The sequence below is a fragment of the Seriola lalandi genome, unplaced genomic scaffold (genome assembly GCF_002814215.2).
Source record: "Seriola lalandi dorsalis isolate HSWRI2012SDOR001 ecotype SW California unplaced genomic scaffold, Sedor1 jcf7180002054399, whole genome shotgun sequence".
In the NCBI taxonomy this organism is placed as follows: domain Eukaryota; kingdom Metazoa; phylum Chordata; class Actinopteri; order Carangiformes; family Carangidae; genus Seriola; species Seriola lalandi.
In genome coordinates this window covers 510,709-535,466 of record NW_019524952.1, presented here as the reverse complement: position 1 = coordinate 535,466, position 24,758 = coordinate 510,709, and the positions used below count along the sequence as shown (strand labels likewise).

The 24,758-nt window shown below is 38.8% G+C and overlaps 1 protein-coding gene and 1 pseudogene across 1 annotated transcript; both read right to left on the bottom strand.

Moving 5' to 3' along the window:
- Window positions 1-769: 769 nt before the first annotated feature.
- On the bottom strand, window positions 770-19,654 carry LOC111657419 (ribonuclease inhibitor-like). The gene is made up of 12 exons (XM_087174941.1): window positions 19,134-19,654; window positions 18,585-18,732; window positions 18,309-18,488; window positions 16,842-17,015; window positions 16,425-16,471; window positions 15,337-15,477; window positions 11,587-11,622; window positions 6,973-7,115; window positions 6,163-6,766; window positions 2,883-3,038; window positions 2,707-2,799; window positions 770-2,046 (listed from the first exon to the last, which is right to left on the bottom strand). The coding sequence occupies exons 2-6, from the start codon at window positions 18,677-18,679 to the stop codon at window positions 15,425-15,427; spliced, it is 549 nt and encodes a 182-aa protein (XP_087031067.1). The 5' UTR covers window positions 18,680-18,732; window positions 19,134-19,654; the 3' UTR covers window positions 770-2,046; window positions 2,707-2,799; window positions 2,883-3,038; window positions 6,163-6,766; window positions 6,973-7,115; window positions 11,587-11,622; window positions 15,337-15,424.
- Window positions 19,655-19,870: 216 nt separating this feature from the next.
- On the bottom strand, window positions 19,871-22,949 carry LOC147818921 (protein NLRC3-like; annotated as a pseudogene).
- Between the last annotated feature and the right edge of the window lie 1,809 nt (window positions 22,950-24,758).

Sequence of the window (24,758 nt, the reverse complement as noted above, 5' to 3'; positions counted from 1 at the left end):
ATTCAGTTGAGGACCACTGGACATATTTGGCTCAGCCTGCTGGACAGCACAACATATGCATTTACTGACTGAATAGATATTCCACAAATGCAACGGGAGTACATCTTTTAAAACTGGTCAAACAGCCATAACATTATAATCATCAACAAACAAACAGTATAACTTAACAAAGGTAAATATGACACTTTGGCCTGAAATACAGTATGTCCTGGCATGCAAAATCAGGCACCATCAGCCACTACACAGGCGATGTCACTTCAAAGAGGAGAAAGAAGCGGGATTTAAAATGCATATATTTATTAAAACCCGTTTTCCAAACATTGACTTTACCATAAATATAAGCTTATATAATAGGGAAAAAATCTGAAACTATAACTATATTAACTATATTTTGACAGGTTACTTTTGCTTATACATGTTATACACTGATAAAAATATCCTGCATGATCTACTTAAAAGAATTGAGGCAATTTTTTGCATCAGATTATTACGTAGATCAAGCAAAGCTAGTCTTTGTATAAACAACTTAATTTTTTGAACATAAAAAATTTATTTGCAAGTAAAGTCTACTTAATTTTAGCAATTTTCCCGGTGTATTTTCGAGTGTTTTATCTACTTAATTTCTTGAGTTACAAATATGCATTTTTAATTGAAACTTACTTAATTTCTTTAATTTGATTTTCCTTACTTGAAGTGGGATCTACATAGTTTTTCCAAATGTGCTAGTGTTGTTTTAAAGTTACATTTACTCACATTTTCTAGTAAGCAATTCAAATAATTGGTTATTTTATTAGAAGGGTACACTCAGCAAATAACGTAGCACTCCATGCATTACATAAAGATATGTTGTGTACAAGTCAAAAGTTTGGCATGAGGATGGTACTAGAGAAAGGACATAAGGTCACCACAACCAAGAGGAATCTTCCTTTGAAAAGCATTAATGTACTACTGAAAACTGACATATTGGTATTGAGATAAACTGACAAAATTGACATGGTTCACAGTGTAGAAAATATGAATGTGCTCGTAGAAAGCCATAAAGTCACTAAATTTAATGGATTTATTGACTAAACATCATGAATGTGTTTGCTAAATTCTACAACAATCCATTCATTACATCCATTAATATGCTGCCATGTAGCTGAAGTGTTGAACACATGTATAAATGGACAAGGCCAGACCCTGTCTGCCAACTGAGCAACAGTATGTACTCTGAACAACACCCATGAGTCAACCATCGGGTATAAATATTTAACTTGTATTTCAAAAGTTTCTGAAATGCAGTTCAACCAATGTACAACTTGAAGTAAGGTCTTATTTTGAATTATGAATACAATACATCCACATTGTATAGGATCATGAGGACCATGAGTTCCTTAAAATGCTCTTACAACCTTAAATTAACAACAACCCCGTAATAAAACCTAGGTGACAAGGATTCGTCTGAGCTGACCAGGGCCGAATTTTGTGGCATTAAAAGTACAGAGAACTGATGGAATTTACACTATAATACAATACATACAATACATTCCCCAAATAAGCAAACACCAGCATCAAAACAGATCAGTGTAACCTGAGAAAGTGCACATCGAGACTTCGAGAACCTGAGAAAGTGCATTGGGAGAACCTGCGACACTGCAGTGTAAACACCACAACTGTAAACCTTGACAGGAGGGGGTTCACTAAAACCCTCTGCCTTCAACCAAGTCTGTATGGCTTTTAGGAATGTAATCTGACATTCATATCATGAACCATGGAGGACATCTTGTTGTTCACATCCTCTAGCTCTAGGAAGATCTTCTGAAAAACCTCAAAGGTGTATTTCAGTTTCTTAGGGTAGCTCAGTTCCATGGCATAGATAAGACCCATCAGGTAAGTACAAGCATGTGCCACATCAGGAATACCAAAAAGGACCTCTGCTCCCTCGATGGCTATTCCAGCTTGCTTGTTGAGACTGTCATCCCTGGCTTTGCTGACCACAAAGATGTTGAGGACAAATGTAGTAAGGTCCTCTTGGATGGCTGTGACATCATCATCATCTAAAACCTGCGAAATACAGTAGAGAAAATAAAACCAACTCTAAGGTAGTAATTGGAAGGATGCATATAGTTAACTTTGCTCTACCTTGATACAGAAGATGAGATTGATATTTTGTGGTTTTTCTTTAGTATTGCAGCATTGGATAAGAGGTAAGTATTGTATATTTGGGATAGTGAACAGGCAATAGTATGTTAAAAACTTGATAATTCTATAAATTTCTATTATGACAGTTTAGATGAGAAAGCAAGGTGCAACTTTAATGGCGAAACTTTATTTAATTTCTCTTTAGAGGTTTAAGTATGACAGATACGCATCAAGGGAGTTGGGTTTATCAATAATATGTATTTTGCCCACATGTTAGTGAATATAGGCAGAATCTAAAATGTATATAACCAATCCTGTTTTGTGAATACATACATTTAAAAATTGTGCTAATTTGCAGCTGTTATATAGTACATGCTACTATATTCTATATATTAATTTTCCCAAAATTATAATTGCTGATCTGCTAACCTGTATTCCTTTTTAATAATTTGATAATACTTGAGTAGAAATGTGTATACATGATACAATTCAGCAATCAGCCTAGCTTGCACAATATTGTATACACAGTATATATATATATATACAATATACACAGACAGGGCAAAGGTATATTTTCTTTACTTGGTAGTCTTTGATTAAATCCTCCGTCTTCTCACCAAGGTAGAGAATGAGGCCTCTGATTACAACTTCTCTTCAGAACTCAATGCTGTGGTCCTACAAAAGTATAAAATAGGTACAGAGAGTACAGTGCAATTTTGATACATAAAACTAACTTCTACACTGTTGTAAGTACATACCTCATTTAACATGTCAAGGCTCTCATCAAGTTTCTTCCCAGTGGCTCCCCCCTTCCTCCTGTACAGGCACAACAGTTTGGGCGTATATTGGTCCAACTTCCCCAGGAATGTGGACTGTAATGGCTTCAGTGTGATCCTACGGAATTCCTTCTCAATCTGTGAGAAAGACCAAGAGTGAGATGAAGAAAAACATCACAAGATACAGAAAGAAAACAATTAGAAAGAGACAGGGCAAGAGAAAAATACACCTGGTATTCAGCTTGAACTGAATCGTGAGTGCACTATCTAACAATGGAGCGCTTGCTATTACACAGGTGTAGCGTACATACGTGGCCTGGCATCAGTCACAAGCCATTAAGGAAGTTCATTATAAGGACATGCAGAGTTACGGACCCACAATTGACACTTTGCGACTCTTTCCACCATCAAACTATCAGATTGATAGGAAACAGAGACAAAGGACCCCTCTTCCACAAACAGACCATGCTATTAGCATGTCCGAATGACACAGAACCAGACCAAAGGTCAAAGGGCCAGCTCCAGAGGATTAACCAATGGACACCAGACAACTGGAGAATATAGGCAAAATCTCCAGGTGGTAACAATAAGACTCTGTCTAATGATATTTGATTGTTTCTTGTATAGGACAAGTAACAAGAAAAGGACTGATTAACTCTAAGGTGTGAATCCTGGCCTGTCTGTGCCATGCATGAACACACACACACACACGCACACACACACACTAACCTCCCTTCCTCTGCCCCTCTCTAGATAAGAGTCATAAACTACAACCCACATTCCAATCCTGGGTAGTGACCAACAGAACACTCTTCACAGACACAGATCAAAGGATGAATGTAAAATTAAATATCTAACTGTTCTCTAACTCATGAGATGTTCCTATGCAATAGTTTAATCCCAAACTTCTATCCCATAGAATGTTTGAAATGTAACATGTAGATTTTAAGACAATGTCCTTCATGTGACCATACTGTCAGCATCCTTCACACAAGGTAACACACTACATGACATCCAGAATGTGCATATTATTATTATTACAGTCGAAGAACTGCTGTGTAATCCATATGTATAGACCATTAGCTTTGGGAAAGGTTTATATTGTTGTTTGATCAATTAACCACGTGTATCATAATTAATTCCAGGTTTGAAGGATGTAATATGAAATCAACACTCTTATTACTCCTCTCTGCCGTTATTAGTGCAAGTAGTTTTATGTTATTTCATTTAATGTTTTGTGGTCATGGTGGAAGACGGATGTGCAAGTTTATAAGTAAACTCTAGATTTAAATTATCCCAAAGTTCAGTGGAAAATTACTCTATTCTCCAAGTGGAAACACAGGGGAAGATGGGTGACGCCCCTGAAACATGCGCCAGCCCCCAGGGGATAAAACAGTCGTGAACAATTCACACAAGGCCTAAGTCAGATCAGAAGCCGATTCCAGGCCTAAGCCTAAATCAGGTCAAAAGCCCTGAGGGTCAGAAGCCTCGAAAATCATTTCAGAATCCAGAAACCAGGAGAGAAAGAAAATCAGAGAAACCAAGACGACAAGAAGATGCGAGAGTCGAGAAACGATGCAGAAACTAGAAGCTGAGAACTTTGCTCAAAGCTCTGAGTCCCGGCTCTGTAGCCATGTAAACTCTTAGCTCTAAGCTGCTAGTCATAAACTCATGGCTGTTAGTGTTGAGTCCAGATCCATATACGTATAACCAAACAGGACTCGCGCATTCGTTTGATGAAGTATGCAGGACAACAGATAAAGTTCAACACGTCTAATTTATTAAAAGTATAGTCAAGCATATAAGTTTGAGATTGCTTACAGAGCTCTGGACCACCCTGCTCTCGTCTCGCCTGTCTAAGCAGCATGCAGTACTTTCTTGTTTCAGACATTCATTCTTATACACACATTCTCTGTGTAACAGGGTCACTCCGCCTCTTCTCTCCTCACACCACTCTGACCTGAACCTGTTATCTAAACATGTCATACTTGTACTTTCTTGTCAGTCCCTGTACATCATTCTGCAATCTCAAACGGCAATCAGGGTCACAATGTTTAATGTTCACATGTCACAATGTTCATAAACAATCATAATCATCAGTTTAAGGCTGATTTGCCTTTTTAATCATACAAAGCATACAGTAGTAAACATAACATATCCCTTCATTAGTCATTTTTGCACTTTTCACGTCTTTTATTTTTCTTTGCTCCAGGTAACATGATTTTTATTTACATGTGCGATCTTTTATTTTTATAAGCCAAGTCAAGACCAACTGAACCAAAGCAACAGAAGTGCCTCAGAGTAATTTTGTAACTTTTAGTCAACATCAAGTTTTCCTTTTTTGAAGATTTTGACAACTTTAGAGTCATCTGGTCAACGCCAGTCTCCTCTAAAGTTATCCAACCAAAGTGAAGAGCATTAAGAGTTTATTTCGCATCAACCCGCAAGAGACACCAGCAGATAACATCTGCACGACCGCCTGCAGAGAAGCCGAGCAGAAATCTAGAGTGCCCGAGACAGAAAGTCTCCTGGCAAACTCCACCAGAGCTGAACCGCTGAGACACCGGCAGAATCCGTCATCGTGATAACGGGACACAACCTCCAGGAGAATCCACCTAGATCCTGCGTCTCCAGGGTTACCACGGCAACCACAGCCACCTGGCTTCCAGCCGAAGGTTTTCAGCTACAGCGCAACTCACAGTAGGCCGGTCTTAACACTCTGCTCATGACTGGGTTGATGTTGAAATATAGCAATATTTAATCATCAAACCTAATTCGTAGATGTAGTGTCATTAGCTGTATAGCCATAGTGTATAGCCATAACATATTCTCTCCCACCATTGCCAACTCATCACACTGCTCATTTCATTATTATTTTCATCTTTATGATAAATATACCTTGCATTTACTCTGTAGATAGTAGTTTAGTTAAATAAACTCCTTTACTCACATCCAGTTGTTGTCCTGTTGTATTCTTTTGACGTAGAGACTGGAGATCCATTGAATCGAGAAGTCATGGCTTCCGATATGAGATTGATAAATTTGGCAATGAAGTAATTCATTGTTGTCTTCCTAGAGGACTGGTGCCCCATTTCAACGAGAGTAAATCCTAAAATATGGCTTAACGCTACACAGGTAATCAGATAGACATAACATTTTCCCCCTCACAGCTCCATCAGGTAAGAATACTGCTCATTTTCTGAAACAGGTGATCAGGTAAGTGTATTTTTTACTTTATTCTCACAACACAAGATAAACATACCTGGGAAAGCTCAAACAGGGCAGGCCATCGAGTTTTGAGGTCAATCACAGGTGGTTTCTTGAGGATTACATCATTTCGACGCAGTGAGAATGTTTTGGCCATTTTCTCATTGATGAGCTTGTTATATCTCTTCTTGTACTCATACAGAAGCTCCACTCTCTCCTGTTCAAGGGTTGCATCAGTTTCACCTGATGGGAGGTAGTTAACCTCAGATTTCTTTGCCTTTTTCAAGCCTTTTGCTGGAGTTCTATCTGCAACTGCTTTCCTCTTCAGACAGTTAACGTTGTGCCCAACTTGTACTTCAGGCTGTTGTGCCAATTATATAAACCATTGAAGGACACTGGGTCCCTCAAACACGGATGCTTCGTAACCAGGGCCTCAGCGACCTGCTCCCTTCGGGCTTGTGAAGGATTGGCTGTGTAGACAAAGATGAACTCTGCTAATTTGTTCAGGATGTCAGATTTTACTGCAGGATTGGTGAGTAGGGTTCCGTCCTCTTTGTAAGCTTCATTTGCAGCTTGTAGAACAAGTTCTGTGTCAAAGGAGAAGGTAGGTATCTCAAACTGAGCTGGCCAAGGCACAAAATGAAGGGAGGAAGCGCTCACTGGAGAAGACAGAATTATGGTATCACTAAACACAGTGGAACTGGACCAACATCTTCCTCAGCACAGCTGCTATCAAAGCTCTCTTAGGACTGTTTAGCATTCAATGCATCCTCAAGTGTCAATGTGATCACTGGCTTAGCAAGAACCACCTTGACAGTGTCTTTGTCCTTTATTTCGTTAGTTTCAAGGAGAGTAAAAAACTGACCATTAAAATCTTGTTCGATTGCAAATGTCTCTTGTACAGTATGCTTCAATTCCTCCACAGTCTAAGGGATTCCCGAGGGCAAGGAAAGCTTGCAGATTTCTTCCTGCAGTATGACACCAAGTCTGGCAGACATGTTGATGATTCTGCAGTAGGAAAAAACAGACCTTTGTTATTTTGAATTTAGGCATGTAAAGAATCAAATTACATCCTATTACAAAAGATATATGTAAAAAATGTAATGTTAAAGTGCAGTAACCAGCACATAGAACAGGAGGCATTAATTGGTAAATAATGGACTTTACAGACTGTCACATTAACCAGAAGTGATATTTCAGTGTAAGTAAATGTAAGAACAGCTATGTATTCAGCCATAATTCATTTCGATGCAAATTGCTCCACCACTCAATAACTACTTCGAAGGTATGTTATACTCACAATGACTATAAAATACGACTATAAGGATAACAACCAACTATCACTTTAAAAAATAGGAATAAGATATGGATCACTTTTTCAAGATGCTAGTGGGGGGGGGGGTGGCATAATAGAAACTGTTTGCACCAATTCATTTTCAAAGAGCAATGGCCAATGGGGAGACTGACACTCAACCAGCAAACCATTGGTATAACTTCAAATGGTCATGGACATTTGAATTTCTACAGCTGACATCACTGTTGTGGTCCAGCCAAACACTGAATAATGACAATGAATATACAAATCGGGAACAATTGAAAACATGTTGATATATTCAGTATTTTAACTACCTAATCTTGGATGTGGATGTGACGCTTCAAGGTGTCAAATCGTTTTCCTGCAACAGTGTATGCTGCAAGAGGGTAAGAGTCTGTTAATTCCTGTTGCTCGAGGACTGTCACTTGTCTTGTGGATTCCAATTCAAAAGCCCTAAGGTGCTCACTCTACCATGAATGTAGACACTTTACAGCAAATACAGTCCGGCCATGCAAAATCAGGATTAGACTTAATTCAACGAAATCTGGAAGCCCTCCAGTGCATCCATGGGGCAAGATCATTCCCACCGAGTGACTGGTGCCATGGCAGGTCACTGTATTGGCTACCTGAATACACGTCTCTCCAGGAAACTTTCTTTGCACTGCTTCCTGTATGTTTTCCTTGAGGACATCCACAGACACCGTGGAAATATTTGAGACACTGAGGGCAGGTTTCAGTATGTCTGTGCCATGCAGATGGTAAGCTAGCATGAGCTGATGCTTCACAGCAAAAGACAGTAGAATGTTGCGAAAACAGCTAGTATGTCGAACGACTCGCTTAAAAAAGCTATGTTTCGCTTCAAAGCGCATTGTCCACATAGCTAAAAGCGGTCCAAAAGCCTTGATTAGTTATGGATAATGCTCAAGGAAATGATGCTTCGGCAGGAGTTTTGCCTGTGGAAAAACCTGCATGTATCTATACCTGTATTCTGATATCTTGGTGTCAAGGTATCTAATTGTGTGATCAGTGTGAAATGGAGAAGCAAGTAATTCAACAACGTCCTTAAGTTCCATTATAAGATGCCATGCTGGTTCACTCTCTGGCACTTTGAAACCAATGATAAGAGAGATCAGAAGCAGTAAAGTCCAATTTTCATGAGCGTTGCCACCTACACTCCTCCGGGTGGCAAAGTTCAGCGGGACAGGCTGTGGGCTGTCAACTTTGTCAGTCCATTTGTAGGGAAACTATCTGATTAGGTTATTGAGTTGACATAAAGTTAAGTATTTTTTCTTAATCAGAACATTGAGGCACAAAGCCAACTCCAGAGGTACTATTCCCTAAAACAGGTCGTGGAGCAAGTCAGGTGGATACCCTGACAAAACATGAAAATATTTTAATCTATTAGTTACAGCACACTGCCTTTTCACACCAAAGCAGTGAGTGAGAGTGGGACTTTCTGAGGCTGCTTGTACATGAAGAGAATGTTCCTGTTTTGTTCTTGCTCGGAAGGATCCAGTTCTTACTTCTTTTTCCTGAAAGTTCGAGAGCGCTCCCAAACAAAACCTGCAGACGTGAGATCCAGAAAAGTTTTCTAAAAAGCCACCAATTGAATGGGCACCTAAATTGTCAGCTACTACACTAACTATTGTGCCCTTGATTTTCTTTCCAAACACAGGGATAAAGTGCCTGCCTCATAACCATACTTCTTTACATCCACAGCCTTGCAAAGCACAGCTAAATAAATTGACTTCAATGTAGCACGAAACTGTGGTGGAACATTTGCCAATACACAATACACTGCAGTAATCTTATGTTTTTTTCAGAAAGTTCCCAGGGGATTGCACACCTAAAAATGTACATATCAATGTACAGGAGAAGAGGAAGACTTATTTCTTCAGTGGATAAAAGTGCATTTTCTTTAAAATGCGTTCCATCATGAAATGACTCATATAGACCCTCATCAGTGTTGTATGAAGAGTTGAAAGCTTTCTCCTGGATGTCTTTCAGACTTAATATCTGTGACAGTGATTCCAGAAGGGGAACGTACTGCAAGGTGCGACCTTCCTTCTTGTCCAGAATGTATTCAACAGGTTCAACCACATGAAAATTCCTCTTAAAAAACTCCTGTCTTTTGTAAGATGTAGCAAGAGGACCATGAGCTTTTAAAGCTGTGCTGAAGAGGTTTGACCCAGACAATTGTTTGACTAAATCAGAGACAACTAGGTCATCAAGTACACAGTCATGTTTCCTTAAACATGAATTTACAGCCTTTCTTATGCTAGGACCTGACACTGAAGAGGATATAAACTGGAGCTCCGATACTACTTCAGTAATGCATTTGCTTGGCACATTATATATGCTCTCCAATTTTAATAAAAGGTGGCCTAACTTCAGTTCAATTTCTTCTTCTTTCAATTCTTCAGTTTCATACTCTTCTGAACAGTGATATGCTCCTGAACATTCATTTGCCACAGAACAATGTGCCTCAGAAATATCATCAGTAATATTTGACTGATCTATATACTTATGTACAATTTCTGCCCGGAAGTCACTTAAAGAATTTGCTGTGTGTTGTCGTGATCTGTGTGATGCAAAGGTTCCATAGACATTGGTGTAAAAACCACACTCCCTAAAGACGCAATTCACAGTTTCATTTTTCTTGAGATGAACTCCAAGATTTTAGAAGAAGTAATCCTTCTCAGTTGACAAACAAGCACAGCAAAGTTCATAAGTGAAACAAATAACTTCTCGTGCTGATTTGTTAGCTGAATGTTTCCTTGACAAATGTGAATTTAGCGCACTCCAGGTTTTGAAGGAGCAGGGGCAATCAGGATGTAAACAAGGAACAAATTCGCTGTGGTTGTGCCTTAACTTGTAGTGCCTCAAAAGTTCATTTGTTTCTGGGGCAACAAAGTTACAGATCTTGCAAATCCATCCCATAAAAGCCAGATGCTAGATCCAAGTATGTCCGGACCCTAAAGGATGAGCAATTCTGTGGTCTCTCTGGGGGATGTTAGGATTGGACTCAGCTGGGAGATTTGTCACCTATGTGGTGCCAGGTTAGGGTCAGGAGCTTGGCTTCCGTTAAGTGCCATTCCCTTCTCTGTCCGCTTGTCCATCTATCCTCAAAAATAAAGAAGTTACAAAACTTGTTAATTTAGCTGATCAATCATTTACAACCTTCAAGTGTTAGTTCAGGTATTTGATTTGGGGTGAGATATGCATCCATAGTCAGTGTGTAACCTGCAGTAGATTCAGATCAGTGCAATGCTAGTTTAGAGATGGAGCAAAGAGCACAAGCACAATAGCTGAGTGATGAGCTGCTGTGCATGTTCCTTGGTGCCTCTCCTAACTGATATGAATCTACTGCAGGTAATTCACTGGCTATGCATGACTACCTCACACCACCCCACGTAAACAACCCAAACTAGTACTTTAACCAACCCAGATTAAGGCAAGATCATAGTGAATTTCTTCCCTGTTTAGATGCCAATTAACCCTACTGCTCCAAAACCTGGAATGCCCACAACTCAAGGAAACATTCATTTGTGTTGCTCTACTGAGATACAAGAACTACATCATGGAGTTCATGTTAAGATAAAAAATCAACTGTCAATTGTGTCTTTAGAGAATGAGACGCACAAAAACATGTGTATAGAACATTAGCATCACACAGATCTCCAAAACACAGCACATTCTTAGAGTGAGGTTAAGGCACATATTACACATAAGTATATAGATCAGTCAAATATTACAGAGGATATTGCTGAGGCACATTGTTCTGAGGCATACAAATGTTCAAGAGCATATGACTGTTTAGGAGAGTACTGTAGAACTGAAAGAATAAACTAAGCTTAATTTTGGCTACTTTTAATAAGGTAATCGGATAAGTATAGCTTTTATTTCACAGCCTTCATCAGGTAAGGATAGTACTGTTTGCTTACACAGATAATTTTAAAAAAAAACAATTTTCTTAGGGCAGAGTTGTCACTATTCAGCCCGGTATATGCCAACACTTTTTGACAGGGCTACCATGTCAATCTGTTCAGTAAAATGCCAAAAAAAAACATGGGACAAATGTAACCCAAATAATACCAACTTTTTTTCTGGTCCATGAGCTAAGTGACCCATTATAAGCAATAGTGTTGTAGTGCTTGTACGTACCTTAATCCAGTACTGTACTTGACTAGAGAGAATCACCTTGACAAAAAACACAATGTGATAGTTAGCAACTGACCAATGCAAGAAACCAAAACCATAGCAGATAATTATTCTTTTAAGTAACAGAACATTTGCCCACATTCCTTTCTATAATTAACCTAGAGTGTATACACTTGAATCAAGTTTGACTTCAGATTTAGATTAATCTGTTAAGGATACAATTTCCCAGATACAAATTGACCAGTGCAAACAAAACACTGCAGATAATTAGCCCATATTTAAAAAAGCTATTATAATTATTATATGTTAACATACATTTTTAACTTAACTTCACCAGAAAACTTTTACTAACTTCAAAATTTCTTTCTAAAATAATTAGGTTTTATCGTTGATGAACTGATGGGCAATGGCAAGTAATGGTGGGTTTAAACATGCATGGAGGATGCCACAAAATCGGGAAGATGTAGAAAAGTACATAAATGTAAATCAGTTACTTCAATTTTCTGTGTTCTAAAACTTTAAACTGCGTGTGTGAAATACAATACATGATGTTTTTTGTATTTAAAAAAAAAACATGCCATTGCACTGTCTATCAATGAAGTTTTAAGTTGTGCACTTCGGTGTGCTTTTTGTGCTTAACTCTATCCGTATCCAATATCTACAAGAATGTAAGTGCCTGACATACATGAACATATAAGCTCCACTATGTGTGTAGTTTACATATTTTGCCATATATATCCCATAAGTCTGACATACGATAAAATATGTAAACTAAATACATACATAGAGTATATGGCAAGGCATGTCTTTCACATCATGTGATGTAACCAACTCGTCACCATAAATACACAAATGATATACCTCATCAGAGCGCATCCTGAGGATGTTTTTTTCTTTTTCTCAGCATTCTAAATTGCACACATCCTTTTTCTGGAGCTGATGATATGAGTTGCTAAGGAGAGAACCATCTCTTTCCTTCTCATCACTGTTGAAAGTTGCACTTAAGTTGCAATGGTCGGGCTAGAATTACTGCATTGAAGTAATTTCTCACTTATTGTGGCTGACTTTAGTGAATCATAACATGGAGTTAATCTGCAGATGCTCCGGTTCATGATAGGTGATAGGTGACCGTTTTTGAGCCATGACAAAAGCCAAAATTGTCACAAGTTTGAGGGGTAAGTAGGATCCAAATGCAGCCAACTCTTGGGAGAACGGTTCAGACAGGTTTATTAGCAAGAATAGCAGACATGAACAGACGGCATGAACAAACCCTGAACTAAACAGACGAACCAACACAGACAAAGGGAAGCACAAAGACTATATAGACGAGGGAGGCAAGGGTGATTGAACACAGGTGAAACACATTAGGGCGGGGCCGACAATCACCACACAAACAAGACCAAGACAGGAAGCAAAACACTGAGAGTGGCCTGTAACAGACTCGTTGAAACTTATTTTTAGGCTAGCCGATTGCCAGAAATGTTTTTAGCTATGTGTAACGCTATTATATTGTTAAATAGCAAAAGCTGCTGAAAAGACAAAAGTCAAAGATATAGTTTTATCAAAATTTGTGATACACCGCAACCACAGGAGGACTTTGAGGATAGAGACCTACATATGCACAAAAATATTGGGCCGATGAGGTCAGTAGTATGCAAGATTAGCTGCGGACACACACGACCAAATGTATGATGCACTCCAGGCTTACACCTGGCGGGATAGCTATTTAGCCACGCACCAAAGTTAGCTTAAATTCAATTTAGCTTTAGCACTGAGTTTATAGACCCATGCCAACCAAATCTGCAATTTAAAACGAAGCTGTTAGTTTATAATAACGTGTTAACATTAGCTTCAAATTGGAAGCAACTTTTTAATAGCCACTGGTTAATGTTATTCTCAAGTGACATGTGCCACTAGCATAAAGCAATTGCTACCGTCATCTTCATTTGAAAAGCCTCGTTTTTATCTTTTTTCCACAAAACGAAAACAAAAGGCCAGTATCTTACTAACTACTTTGCTAATGTATTTCTTATGTAACCCTAGTCCCATGTAGCTATGTAAATTTATCTGGAATGGTGGAGTACAATGGGACAGGGCCTGAGTTCGTTATTGAACTGGTATATATGATAGTTCCGTTCTACCAAATTAATAAGGACACCACACAACTGTTGTTTTAAATGCAATACTCCCTAATAGGTATTTATTTATAAAAGAAATAAGATAAAATAAAATTTGGTAACCTGGGTTTGTGGACATAAAATATATTGAAAACTACACGAGAGGTTATAAAATGTACACAATTATATCTCTGGTATCTGTACTTTTAGACCTTTTCTTTTTACTCTTTTTTTTTTAAACACCTGTGTTCTTACACCTTTAAGCTAACAAACATACCTTTTAATTTCCGGTAAACAACATTAGTTACCTTTCAAATACCCTTTTGACAAAACTTAGTTACCTTTCAAATACCTTTTTAGCAGAAATTGTGTTACCTTTCAAATAACTTTTTAACAGAAAATTAGTCACCTTTTAAATACCTGTTCCACAAACCACAGTTTGCATGAATTATAATTAACAGAATCACAATTAACATACCTGTAGGCCCCACACACACACACACACACACACACACACACACACACACAGTCACTCTTTAACCATACACCAGCAAATATGAGTATTAACCCTGTTGCAGGCCTGATTCTTGAAGCTGGGGTGCGGTGAGACCTAAAACTTATATGGCCACTTCACTCAGAAATGAGCAGAAACAAAAAACACGTGCATACCAGTTCAGTTATTACTCAAGGATCCAACAGGAGTTGTTAGTGAGGGATAGCAGGGGAAACAGGGTGATGGCAGTCACAGGGGGGCAATGGCAGTCATAGTTTGAGCAGTTAGTATACAGAAGCGAAGAATAACATGAAGAAAACAGCAGGGACCGTCCACTGGGAAGACCGGGAAAACCACTCCAACCTGTCTCTCTCCACAGCATCCATCTCCTTTAAACATATTAACTCAGTTGAGCCACGATACCAAACAATACTTCTAGGTGAATTAATGTTAACCCGTTTTGACTGGAAAGCATTACAATGCTACGCTAAACAGTACGATATCAAGGCACATTAACATGATAGGCTAGGCTAACTAGCAGGCCGCTAAGTGGCGTTACACATCATGTCTTTTTACACTACAACAGTTAGTTACAGCACGGAAAGCAAGGCACACACTCTTATTTACCTTTTGTAAATAACACATAAGTTAATATCAGGACCACGATTAGTCGACCCGGATGATAAAAACTTAAATGTTCTCCACACGCGAAACCTTTCTCCCCGTTCTCCGGACAGCAATACGTCTGTCCCTCATCTAGTGTTCCCAACTCTACTCAGCACTACTTGGTCCCGCTCCTAACCAAAAGAAGGGGCTTGGATTGGCTGCTAGTTTGTTCAGATCCAATGACAATACAGGAATAACATGACTGACATAAAATGGGTGATAGGTTAGGTTGCACGGCTGATTACATTTGTTTACTTTCAGATCAAACAAACTTTCCTTTTATTTTGAATAACAGACCTTTTTATATTCATTTTACCTTTTAACTGTAAATAGCTTAACTTATTAAACTGTACATATGATATTTATACATTTTATCCAATACATAGACTTTTTAACCAGTCTTAGTATTATGAATGTGTGTCCTTTTAATACAACTATTTATATACTATGAATGATTTTATACAGGGCTACACTTACCTTCAAGTTCAGTCCTGTGCTCCATGCACTCCTCTTTGCTCCTCTTTTCTCCCCGCTTCACGTGTAACGTCTTCTGCTTGTACGTCGCCTAAGTGTGTTCCTGCAAGAGGAATATTCTGGAACTTGCTCTTTGTTGTGGGGCTGTATGTAAGAAGATTGCCCGGGATTAGGTAAATACATCTTGTTAAGGAAAAAAATCACAATGTCTCCTGTTTTGAACAAAGCTTTTGAACTTAAAAACAAGATATATTCATGTAAAGATGCAAACTTTATATTGTAATGTTAATATCACAGGTTTAATTATGCTACATTTACTGCTGCTCGAGTTCATTTTTTTCAGTGTACATTGGCAAAAACACATTTATTCAACATTTTTGTTGTGAAAACTTCTGTAATTACACAAGATTTTTGTAAATTAACAAACAAATCTCAATAAAATTACAGAACAAATACTTCTTTTACAGTTAATGGTCAGTAATTTTATCTCATTTTACAATCTTTTTACAGTATTAAACTTGAATTTAACAGTTTAATCTGTTAAATAAAGAAATACTTGTGAAATTACGATAGAATTGCAAATTTATTGTAACAGTATTTTTATGTGAAAAAAAAAATTAATTTTCTTTTTAAAAAAATGAAATTTTATGTTTATTTACAGTTACGGTGTTTTCATGTTATTTTAGATTTCACATGTAAAATCACAGTTTATTTTTGTAATTTTATTAATATTTTAATGTATTTTTAAAAATACAGGAAAATCTGTAAAATATACAGTAAAAATTCTGTTAAATTACAGATTTTTTTTACAGTGTGTGACGTTACCAGAAACGCTATCCAGAGACATCTCCACTAAAAAATGCTGAAGGAAATTTTGTTATGACGTGCATCTTATTGTTTAGTTGCTATATCAGTCAGAATAGACAGTAGTTTGAAGTCAATTTGCATTTTTCTTGTGTCTGTCAATAGATGTTACCAAAGATCCATATTTTACTTATAGCATAAGCAATCATATACTTTATTGAAACAGTAAGAATGAATGATGTCACCATTTTGAGCAGGGGCTTTCAGAAATTAAAGCAACTACTTACACTTCCTCAGATCTGTTTTCAGCCTCTGTAGTCCTTTATTGTCCATCCTGAAGTGAGGGGTACACAGTGTCAGAACATATCCTCTTTCATTACAGAAGCATTAGCAACAGTATTAATAGTATTTCTAAAATGGAGGAAAGATATGCTGTCCAGGACAAAAAAATATCCAGTCAATAACTAGGCAGATGTCTCTACCTTATTTTCACAGACAACTTTGTCTCTTTAGGTCTATTTATAACTATGATTTTTTGCCAAATGATTACACAACCTTCCCTACATATAACATTTAAAAAAATCAATCAAATCCACCATTAAAACATTTAAAAAAATGACAGGCTAACAGCATTACTTAGCACGGTTGCCTGGGCTGATGCCTCTTTGGGTGTTTTCTCTGTATTACAGTAAGGATCTCCATACCTGAGATTTTCCAGTCTGCAGAGTGGGTCCTCAAGTCTAAAGGAGAGCAGCATCACTCCTGAGTCTCCTGGATGATTGTAGCTCAGGTCCAGTTCCCTCAGATAGAAGGGGTTGGAGCTCAGAGCTGAGGCCAGAGAAGCACAGCCTTCCACTGTTACTTGATAGCCTGACAGACTACAAACACACAAAACATGTTTACTACATGCTACAAGTTCCTGGGGGTTCACCTGAACAACAAACTGGACTGGTCCACCAACACCCACGCTCTCTATAAGAAGGGTCAGAGTCGCCTTCCCCTGCTGAGGAGACTGAGGTCCTTTGGCGTGTGTGGGGCTCTCCTCAGGACCTTCTATGACTCTGTGGTGGCCTCAGCCATCTACTTCACTGTGGTCTGCTGGAGAGGGGGCAGCACTGACAGGGATAGGCAGAGGCTCAACAAACTGATCCGGAAAGCGAGCTCTGTCCTGGGCTGCCCCCTAGACTCCATTGAGGAAGTAGGTGACAAGAGGATGTTAGCTAAGCTGACATCCATCATGAACAATACCTCTCACCCTCTGCATGACACTGTAGGGTCTCTGAGTAGCTTCTTCAGCAGCAGACTTTTACATCCTCGCTGTAAGAAGGAGAGGTTCCGCAGGTCCTTCATTCCAGCAGCTGTCAGACTCCACAACTCCTGCTCTTCCTGACCATGTGCAAACTGGCACTTTTTCATGTACATATCGTGTGTATTGTGTATATTGTATTTATTAGTGTATATTTGGTATATTTTTGTTGTATATTTCCATAGATGTTTTATTCTATAGATGTTTATTTTCTGCTGTGGTAAATGAATTTCCCAGTTGTGGGATAAATAAAGTTAATCTAATCTAATCTAATCTAATCTAATCTAATCTTACATATTAACTAATCTTAATATTCTATTACATTATTTGTGTCACAGTAAAATCTAAGGAAACAGTGTAACTTGGATAAAAACTGCTGACAGAATTAGCTTTTATCTTTATTTAACTAGTTTAAGAGTTGTATTCAGACTGTGAGAAAATATTTGGCTTTCACATAATATAATGGCCAACAATGACTTATGAGCAGGCCTGGTGTGGTTGATGCAGTGTGTATAAAATATACAAAGCAGCAATAAAGGCAGTTTTGGACCATTATTGTATAAAAAACTGCCTAAACTGACTATTTAGGCAGTTTGGGCATCTGATTTGGATGCCCCCCGGACATCTGTGTGTGTTGGCAAACCAAACACATACAACTGTGACGAGATTCCAGGGCCCACAGAGAACACACTGGAGGTATATCCCATTTCCAGTGCCTCATGAACCAGAAAGAGCTGGAAGATGTATGACAAGTAACTGAGTTGAACTGACACGGTTTGAAAATCACATTAAAATCTTATACTGTTAAGGTGTCTATTCTTAAACATAGATTAATGGTCACTTATTCAGTTTAAGGAATCCTGACCTGAGAGTTTTAAGTCGACAGCGAGGGCTTCCCAGTCCACCAGAGAGCAGTATCACTCCTGCAACACGCAGGTCATTGTTACTTAGAACACTTGTTCTAACTTTCAGACAAGAGGACTCAGAGCTGATAACTGGAGCCAGAACACCACGGCTTTTCTCTGACAGACCACAGCAACTCAGCCTAAAGAAAAAAAGAAAATATCATTATTTTTTATATGATAAATTAATAAATAAGCATGCAATGTCATAGTTACAACATTGCACAATCTGAACTGACCTGAGAGTTTTGAGTCTGCATTGTGGACTCCGTAGTCCAGCAGAGAGCTGCTTCACTCCTGAATCCCTCGGATCATTCGTGCTCAGGTCCAACATTCTTAGACTGGACTGTAATCTAAGAACTGAAGCCAGAGCTCCACACAATCAGCCTGAAAGCAAAAATGAGGACAGAAAATTATTTGCATTTTTTCTTTCTGCCAACAGCTTTAATGCAGATTCTAAGTTGAACTCAGCAAGTGAGACCAAAGATTAGGGTTGTCACGATACCAAATTTCTGTTTCGAAACCGATACCAATATGGACTTCGATACTTTTCGATACTTTTTGTTAAAAATATTTCATTATATTATGTATTGCCTTAATGGGTTATTTAAATATTTAAAGAATGTAATTACATTTTTAAAAATATATTTTTTAATGTATTTATTAACCATGGACATGTTTTAGCTCTCTGTATGCAGGCTACTGTAGGTTTACTACTGGGCTGGGAGGGGCTTTGTACTTCTTTCATTGACATTACAGTGCAGTGAACTGGTGAACAACATTATCACCTGTCGTTCTTGACTGAAGTTTCGGAACAAGTCCGCATGGTTGTCCTTTAAATGTTTTGGCAGGTTTGAAGTGTTGCCTCCTTTTGCGAGACACACTTTGTAGCACCGCTTGCACTGCGGTGCCTCTGGGTTCAGTGGCTCGCCTTTATCGTTCGGTTTGAACCCGAAATATTTCCACACCGTACTTCGGGCCCCCATTTTGACCACAAGTTCGGGCTTTTCTGCAGCTGCCATCTCTATCTACTGTATTTTCTTCAACCCGCTCCGTCTGTCTAAGACGCGACTTGTCGTTTCTCTCTCCTCCTCAGTCTAAGTGCGCGTGGGAGGCGGCTTACATCCGCTCGGGCAACTACGTCACACTCGCTGGCCTCGCTGTGCTTAAAGAGACAGGCTCCAATTTACAAATTCATTTGCATTCAATAAAATAAAATGAAAGTACCGTTTGTTTTTAAATGCTGGTATAGTACCGTTTTCAAAACTCTAGTATCGCGGTACTATACTGGTACCGGTATACCGTGCAACCCTACCAAAGATCACTGCTATCCAGCTCACAGAGAACTAAAATGTCCATAGTTTAATTTCAGTCCCGAAAACAGTCATATAAATCTGTCATTAGTATGGTGAAAACTATACAGTATACAGTATATATCATTATGGTCCATACCATTCCCTTACATCATAATTATGTGTCTTTGCTACGGGTGTGTGGATGGGGCATAAAGGAGGATGACTCAATGGACTGTTTTCCGGCATTTATTTGCTCTTGCAGAAGATATTAAAACACATTAACTGCCTCCTGGTCTTGCATTGCTGCAGCAAAAAAAAACGCATATAAAACTTACATTAATGGTATTAATGGTCAAAACAGCACAAAACAGCTTGGTAACATAATAATATGCAACAGATAGTAATATGCACCAAGGATTCTAACATAAATAGGTCAATTTCCAAAGAAAATAACATAATATCACATCAGCCTTCTCTCACACAATTTACCCTCAGCAATGCAAGACAGAACTATAGGGGGTAGAAGGGAGGAGTTACGGAAGCCCAGGAGGTATGGAAAAGGCAGAGTGCAAGCCGGTAATTTCCACAGGAAATATTAATAAAATAACAGTAAATAAAAATAACTCATTGAGATAAAATTCACAAATACTCAAAAAAATCAGTAAATGATAAATAAAATTCACAAACACAAATTGTGTGCATTTTTAACTCTGTTACATATATAATGCTTTAGGTTACATGTTTTCAGGGGAGACTTTTTGGCAACATAGATAGGAGGAAAAATCTCCTAATGTAAATGATCTAACCTGAGATCTTCCAGTTTACAGAGTGGACGACCCAAGTCAGCAGAGAGCACCTTCACTCCTGAATCCTGCAGGTCGTTTTAATTTAGGTATAGTTTTTTCAGACGGGGGGACTTGGAGCTGAGGACTGATGAGAGCTCCTGACAGCATGTCTTTGGGAGATTAGCTTGATTCAACCTACAAGTGAAATGAAACATTTCCCTTTATGGGTTAAGTTTGTAACCCTTTGAGTGATTATCATACAAATTGTTTTATGTAGGAAATTTATAACTACAAATAGGCTAACACCAAAACACAGCACAAAGATATGAACACGAGTGTACAGAGTTAAATCAAGGCACCATAACTTTATCTATACTTAGAGTTTCTAGTCTAAAATTTGGACTCTTCAGTCCAGTCACTCCTGAATCCCGCAGGTCATTGTTATTCAGGTCCAGCTCTGTCAAACAACATGACTGGGAGCTCAAAACTGATGCCAGAACTGTACAACTTCCCTCTGACAACTTACAGTCAATCAGCCTGAAGAAGCAATAATGAGGATGAAACAATGGAAAAGATATTAGTGCATTTAAAGTAAATTAAATTACTTTATGTTTGTTTATTAGTGTATCTATATACTGTATATTTATTTCTGAACCTACAGAGCTTTGTTGGAGGCTTTGACCACTGACAGCAGCCTCAGAAAACTCTCCTCTGAAGCAGAGTATTTCTTCAGGTCAAACATGTCCAGCTCTTTCTCAGATGACAGTAAGATGAAGACCAGAACTGACCACAGAGCAGGAGGCAGTTTAGTTTATCTGTGAAGTGAACTGATCTCAGGTAATGTTGAATCTCCTCCTGTAAAAGCATTCATTAGTTCATTCAGAGAGTGGAAAAGATTGATGCTTCTCTCTGGAGACAGATTCTTCCTGATCATATTCTTAATGTACTGGACTGTTACAGGCCTCTCTCCTCTTTAAAGATCTGTGTGAACACTCCTGAGTACACTGAGGCTGCTCTGATATCGATGCCACACTCTGTCAGGTCTGATTCATAGAAGATCAGGTTTCCTTTCAGTAGCTGCTCAAAAGCCAGTTTTCCCAGAGACTCAATCATCTTCCTGCTCTCTGGACTCAAGTGTGGATCTGTCTCAGCTCCTCCATCATACTTGATTTTCTTTAGTTTGGACTGAACCACCAGGAAGTGGATTTACATCTCAGTCACGGTCTTGGGCAACACTCTTTCTCTGTCTGGTTTCCAACACCTCCTCCAGAACTGTAGCAATGATCCAGCCAAAGACTGGGATATGGCACATGTCATCCTGCTGGCCTGATTCTTATTTCTGAACCTCTTCCTGAAGTACTCCTCCTTCTGGGGGTCAGTGAATCCTCTGAACTCTGTCACCATGTCAACACATTCAGGCGGGATCTGATTGCAGATGGCTGCTGCAGGTCGTGTGGTTATCCAAAGGTGGGCAGAGGGAAGCAGTTTCCTCCTGATGAGGTTTGTCAGCAGCACACCCAGTGAACCTGACTTTGTAACATCAGTCAGAATTTCATTGCGATAGAAGTCCAGAGGAAGTCGACACTCGTCCAGACCGTCAAAGATGAACACCACCTGGGGCTTATCATAGCTGTAGGTTGCTGCTTCTTTGGTTTCAGAAAAGAAGTGATGAAGAAGTTTTTTCAAGTTGTACTTCCTTCCTTTCAGCAAATCAGCTCTCTGAAAGTGAATGGAAATGTGAATTGTATGTCCTGGTTGGCTTTGTCTTCAGCCCAGTCCAGAGTGAATATCTGTGTTAAGACTGTTTTCCCAATGCCAGCCACTCCCTTTGTCATCACTGTTCTGATTGGTTCATCTCTGTCAGGTGATGGTTTAAAGCTGTCTTTACATCTGATTGTTGTTTCTTGTCTGTCTAGTTTCCTGGATGCTGTTTCAATTTGTTTGACCTTGTGTTCATCATTGACCTATCCGGTCCCTTCCTCTCTTATGTACCTGTGATGTAGAGATCTGTGTAGATCTGATTCAGAAGGGTTGGATTTCCCGCTTTGGCGACTCATACAAAACTTGAATTTCTTCTTCAGATTATTTTTGAGTTTATGCTGGCAGATGAAGACATGTGTTTCTAGATGAACAAACAACAATGTCAGCAGGGGAATGATACAACACAGATGGCAAAAGAAGTCGAGTATAAAGGGGTTATTCTTGATTTAGGAAGAACATATGTAACAAAATAATCTACAGTTTAAAAAGTCAGTTTTACTTTATCATACATTTGGATTTGCCCATTCACTATTTGATATACAGTATACACCTTGTTGCACAAATGCTTATATTAATGGGTAGTTGTAAAAATCTACTTCTCTCATTTTCCCACTATTATCCCTTTTCATCATATTTGAGCATCTTACTGTTCTGCAGCTCCTCCTGCTTCATTTCTTCAGGAAGTACAGTGTGATCTTCAGAAATGCTGCTCTTCTGTTCTTCTTCTGCTTTTTCTCCAAACTGTCTCCCACCTCTTGATCATCTCTCCCAGTCTCCGAATATTCTGGGTTATCTGGACTCAGGACCCTTTGGATCCTTTTCAGCTCGTTCTTCAGTAAGGTAGTAATGTTCTCCTCAAGTAACTGGAACAGAAAATAAAACTATTTCAAATGTGACACTAAAGTCAAATTTTGCAACATCAAAGCAATGTTGCATGAGGTGATAATAACTCACACTGGTCTAAAGAGAGTGGCATGGAGATTCAGTGCTGAGAGGTTGCTTTTCATTGATTTTAGAGGAGGTAAAAGGTGTTGTTGAGCATTCACATACTATAAATATGGAGTCCAGGTCTATTTGTTGCCTCTGGTCAGACTGAACACACTTGTCCAGAAGGTCTCTGTGAAGAAAATATGATACATAATGTGTTCTCATAGCTGACACATTTACATATAGCAAAATAAAGTGTGGTCATGCTTAGCTGTAGCAGAAAGACTTGGGCAGTAGTGTGAGTACAACAGTCATGATGACACATTTTTGAAAGTCTCAAAGAAAAATTCTATATCTCACGACTGAGAGTCTGACACCTATAAACTGATTTTCTTTGGGTTGCCACTTTTAAATCATCACCTCTTTTCAGGTGGAGGGTGTCCATCTTTGAATGTAAGAGGTTCGGACTTTGACTTGTCACTCTTCATAGACACACAGCTAGGTTCAGAGGACATCAAATCTCTCCTGATGCATCCTGAGAGAAACAAAATGACCATATAAATATAAGAGAAGTAGCAGTCACTTCTAGATGTCACAATGTGAAACAACCTGCAAAACCAGTTTTGATGGAGCCTCAGTTACTGGAAGCTCTGCCTGTCAGTACACACAACTACACTTACAGTATACATAACTCAACTGTGTTTATCATCAGTTTCAAATTCTTACTTTTTATTAGTATAGAGTCAGTAACAGCTTACTTCTCTTCAGAAGGAGGGTGTCTGTCTTTGAATGTAAGACGTTTAGACTCTGATCTCTCCTGATGGATCCTAACAGTAACATTGGACGGACTAAACAGTGGTGATGGCATAAAAAAGATAGGCTGATGTTTGTTCACAACATTCTAGAACAGCTATGTTGTCATGCACATGAATATATCTAGGAATCACATCTATATTGGATGAATCTGCAGATCAGAATTTCCATTCATTTCCAGTGTAGAAGGGTGTGGAGGATAGGGTGGTGAAAGAGCATGTAGTGTCTTTGACCTTTGTGCAGGAGATCCAACTTAACAAAGGATGATACAAACAAAAAATAGCCAGTGTAGGTTGATGAGTAGCAGATTGACATGTGTCCTTTTGATCAAAGACTAGACAGGGCCACCTGGAAGGGTTTCACTGTGAACAAATGAAGGCCCGCCAGAAGAACATTATATTAATCGAAGGGAGAGATAACCATGGCCTGTACTAAGAGCTAGGTGGAGTACTGAGTCAAGTAAGGCCTGATTTTTCTGATGTTGTATAGAACAAAGTGACACAACCGGGAAAGAGATGCAACACAGTCAGAAAAATAAAGCTGGTCATCTACCTTGACACCCCGGTGTCTTGCCAGGATGACCAAGAGTTTTAGAGAGGTTTAGTTGAAGGTGACATTCCTTCATCCATGAGGATATGTCTGAGAGACAGGATGAGATCCACGCCAAGATCATGGGATCGTCTGGTGAGAACGTGAGGTATAGTTTGGGCGTCATCTGCATAGCAGTGATATGAGAAGCCATGCGATTGGATAATAGGACCCAAGGAGGTGATGTATATTGCAAGGATGAGGGGTTCCAGAATCGATCCTTGGGGAAACCTTGTGGGGAGGG